Source organism: Oryza sativa, chromosome 3 (assembly GCF_034140825.1).
Source record: "Oryza sativa Japonica Group chromosome 3, ASM3414082v1".
Taxonomy (NCBI): domain Eukaryota; kingdom Viridiplantae; phylum Streptophyta; class Magnoliopsida; order Poales; family Poaceae; genus Oryza; species Oryza sativa.
Window position 1 is genome coordinate 2,504,280 of NC_089037.1, and position 4,058 is coordinate 2,508,337.

Here is a 4,058-nt window from a genome sequence, read left to right on the forward strand (position 1 = left end):
AACGATTCAAAATTACGTGAAACTTACATACAAGTTACACTATAGTTACATGCAAGTTACAGTGTAATTACACTACAATTGTAATATAATTACATCCGTCAAATTTTTAGAAGAAAATTCGTCGACAAATGTATAGATGGTCCCATTGATTTCCTTTACATCCTAAAATTGTAAAAAAGTATAAACATTGTTTACATCAATTCGTAGCCCCTGAACAGGACCAAATGTAAATCAGAACTATGTAAAAAGGTAGCAGCAGATTACAAGAACTATAGGTACAAAAACAAACACGTCCGCTAATGCCAAGTATTCGCGTCTGTCACGTCAGATCCTCCGGTGAAAAACCAACTTTTCTACTATAGGTAACCGGAGTCGGGCGACGTCGTGAACACCGGCTTGTCCTTGTCCACGACGGTGGCGGCCACCGTGGCGCTGCTGCTCTTCCGCCGGGGCTTCGCCTCCCCGAGCATGGTCACCACGTCGCGCATGGTGGGCCGGTCCTTGGGTGACTTGGCCGTGCACAGCACCGCCACCCGCAGCACCAGCAGCATCTCCTCCCGTACGTGGTCGACGCGGCCGCCGACGCTGGCGTCGAGAAGCTCCTCCACCCCGGTGTTGCTGCGCAGCCGCTCCCTGATCCACCCGACGATGTCCTGGCTCTCGCCGTACTCCGGCTCGATCGGCCGCCGTCCGGTGAGGAGCTCCATGAGGACGACACCGAAGCTGTAGATGTCACTCTTCTGATCCACCTTCAGCGTGTACCCGTACTCCGGCGCGATGTAGCCGTACGAGCCGGCGACGACGGAGACGGTCTCGTGGGCGCGCGCCATGACGCGGGCGAGGCCGAAGTCGGCGATCTTGGCGTCCATGTTGTCGTCGAGGAGGACGTTGCTCGACTTGACGTCGCGGTGGATGACCGGCGGCCGGCAGTCGTGGTGCAGGTAGGCGAGCCCGGCGGCGACGCCCGCCGCCACGTTGTACCGCGACACCCAGTCCATCAGCATCTTGCCCTTCCGCTGGCCGTGCAGCGCATCCCACAGGCTGCCATTGACCATGTACTCGTAGATCACCATCGTGTCCAGGTTGTTGCTCACGTAGCCCAGCATGCGCACGACGTTCCGGTGCCGGAGCCGCCCGAGGAGCTTCACCTCGGCCGCGAACTCGCCTCCCGCCTCGACGTCCGTCCGCCCGTCCACCGTGGTGGCCTCCTCGGGGCACCCGGCGGCGCGCCACAGCTTCTTGACGGCGACCACGGCGTGGTGGCGTGGCATGTCGGCGCGGTACACCACCCCCGTGCCGCCCATGCCGACAATGTTAGCCTCCTTGATGCACGCGAGCACCTCGGCGCTGGTGAAACTCAACCGCTGGAACGCCGTGAGGCGCCATGGCCACGAGCCGCTCCCTTCTTCCTCCACGGCGGCATCGTCGCAGCATCCGCCATGGACGTACCACCGGTGGTACAGCTGCTTGCCAAGAAACATGGCTCCGCATGCCGCAATCACGGCGGAGATGCCGATGGCCCAGCCAGCGGCAATGTGCTTCATGTGTGAGCGGCGAAGGTCATACGATTCCGACGACGATGACCGGAGAGAGCTTGCCCCGCACGGAGGCAGGACGCCGCCACAGAGTCCCGGGTTCCCGGCAAGGTCGTCGGGGTTGATCGTCCTCAGGAGCCCCGTCGCCGGCACGGGGCCGGTGAGGTTGTTGTACGCCAGGTTCAGCATCTCGAGCGCCGGCGAGCTGCCGAAGTTGCTCGGGATCTCGCCGGAGAAGAAGTTGTTGGAGAGATCGAGGACGGACAATGTCGGCATCATGGCGACAGCAGCAGGGATCTGCCCTGTGAACCGGTTGTTCCGGAGGCTCAGCGAAACGAGCCTCTGGCACGACGCGAGGCTGGCCGGGATCGCGCCGGATAGCCGGTTGTTCGACAGGTCGAGGGCCGACAACGACGGGCAATCGGCAAGCTCGTCCGGCACGCCACCGGTCAGCTCGTTGTCCGCCGCCGCGAACGTCTGCAGCGCAGGGATGGACAGGATGTTCGACGGCAGCGCCGACCGCAGCTGGTTGTGCGAGAGGTCGATGAAGGAGAGCGACGTCGAGAGCGCCAGGTCGTCGGGGATCTCGCCGGACAGCTCATTGCCGGCGAGCTCCAGGCGCTGCAGCCGCGGCAGCCGCCCGAGCCCCAACGGCACAGTGCCGTTGAGCCGGTTGTTGTGCGCCCTGACGCGGACAAGCGTCGAACACGTCGTGAGCCCCGCGGGGATCGCGCCCGTGAAGACATTGTTGAACAGTATCAGCTTCGTCAGGTTGCCGCTGTCGCAGAGCCCGGCGGGCACCGGCCCGGACAAGGCGTTCGTCGACACGTCCAGCCACTGCAGCGGCTGCGCTTTGCCGAGCGACGGCGGCAACGGGCCGGTGAGTGAGTTGTTCCACAGCTCAAGCACCTCGAGCTTGGGGAGCTCGCCAATGCCGGCCGGGATGCCGCCCTTGATCTTGTTGCACATCAGGTTAAGCAGCTGCAGGTTAGTGAGCTGCGCCAACTCCGGCGGGATCGTGCCGGTGATCGCGTTGTCGGAGAGGTCGAGCATGATGAGGGAGGAGAGGTTGCCGAGCTCCTTCGGTATCTGGCCGCCAATGTTGTTCTTGTAGAGGTAAACGGTGTTGAGGTACGGCAGCCGGCCGAGCTCCGGCGGAATGGGGCCCTCTAAGCTGCCGATCGCCATGTCGAGGTACTGGAGCTTGGCGAGATTGCCAATGGCGGCCGGGATCGCGCCGCTGAACTCGTTGTACCCGATGATGAGCTGCTCCAATGACGAGAGCTCGAACAGCTCAGCCGGGAGAGCGCCATTGAGGTTGTTGCCCGAGAGGCCCAAGAACTTGAGCTTCTGGAGCTTGCCATACGTCTTCGGGATGCCGCCGGAGAAGAAGCCACCCCTGAAGTCGAGCGTCTCGAGCGCGGTGGCGTTGCCGATGTCGGCCGGGAGCGGGCCGGCGAAGTTGTTCCCGGACGCGTTGAGGTGCGTCAGCGAGGCGCACGCCCCGAGGCCGGCCGGGAACCTGCCCTTGAAGTTGTTGTCGCTGACGTCGAGCTCGCGGAGCGTCGGGATGGACACGAGCACCGGCGGCAGCTCGCCGTCGAACGCGTTGCTCTGCAGGACGATCGAGGTGAGCCCGGCGAGGCCGAGGATGTCGTCCGGGATGGCGCCGCTCAGGTTCATGGCGGCGAGGTTGAGGCCGGTGACCGCGCCCCGGGCGTCGCAGCGCACGCCCTTCCATGTGCAATGTGGCGCAGAGCTCCATCCTTTCAGCTCCCCCAATGGATCGACGAGAGACGCCTTGATGGCCAGCAACGCGGCGGCCTCGTCACCGGCATTGCACACGGCAATGCAGCTCAAGAGCGCCAAGAAGGAGAAGGACAAGGTGAAGAACAAGTGTCTAGCACTTGTCATGCTCGGTTCTTCTGTTCCTCCCTTGTCCTCTACACTCCTCTGGCCCCTCTCTCTCTCTCTCACACACACTGTTTCTAGTTTTGTGTTTTCATTGCCTTGTTTGAAGCAATAGAGAAATGGAGGGAAACTTGTAGGAAGGTATATAAGAGGATGTCTATGATTAGGATTGGATTAATGCATTAATCTATGTGTTTGGAGACAATAAAATACTACTTTGTGGCATGCTAATGCATTGGTGTGCTAGTGTGTGTGTGTTGTTGTTAGTGTTAGGTACTGCATGGTTTAGTAGAGCCTTGTGGGGGCCATGGATAGCACAACAACAGCTCGGTATGAGAGTGTAAAGGTTAGGAGGGAGCATGGACATAGGCTGGAAAATGCTCTTGGAATTATTGAGAGCTTCGGGAGACATGGCCCATGTGGTTAAGAGAATGTGCGAAAGGGGATTGATCACTCGTCATTGGAGAGAGAATTTTGTCTTGCTGGTTTAAACAACGAGAATTGCAATCATTGTAAACACAGAACATGGAAGTTTTCATTGGAGCCGATTCCCTATTTTCGTTGTGTCAATAACATGGTTGTTTTTGCAGATATAATACATAGTTCTAAAGT

The 4,058-nt window shown here is 59.6% G+C and overlaps 1 protein-coding gene across 1 annotated transcript; it reads right to left on the minus strand.

The window, feature by feature from the left end:
- Window positions 1–217: 217 nt before the first annotated feature.
- On the minus strand, window positions 218–3,567 carry LOC4331599 (MDIS1-interacting receptor like kinase 1). Its single transcript, XM_015773357.3, has one exon. It carries the CDS (start codon window positions 3,447–3,449, stop codon window positions 357–359), a length of 3,093 nt encoding a protein of 1,030 aa, XP_015628843.1. The 5' UTR covers window positions 3,450–3,567; the 3' UTR covers window positions 218–356.
- Between the last annotated feature and the right edge of the window lie 491 nt (window positions 3,568–4,058).

Excerpts from the sequence above, each read along its gene's own strand:
- LOC4331599 (XM_015773357.3), bottom strand. The coding sequence starts at position 3,449 with ATGACAAGTGCTAGACACTTGTTCTTCACCTTGTCCTTCTCCTTCTTG.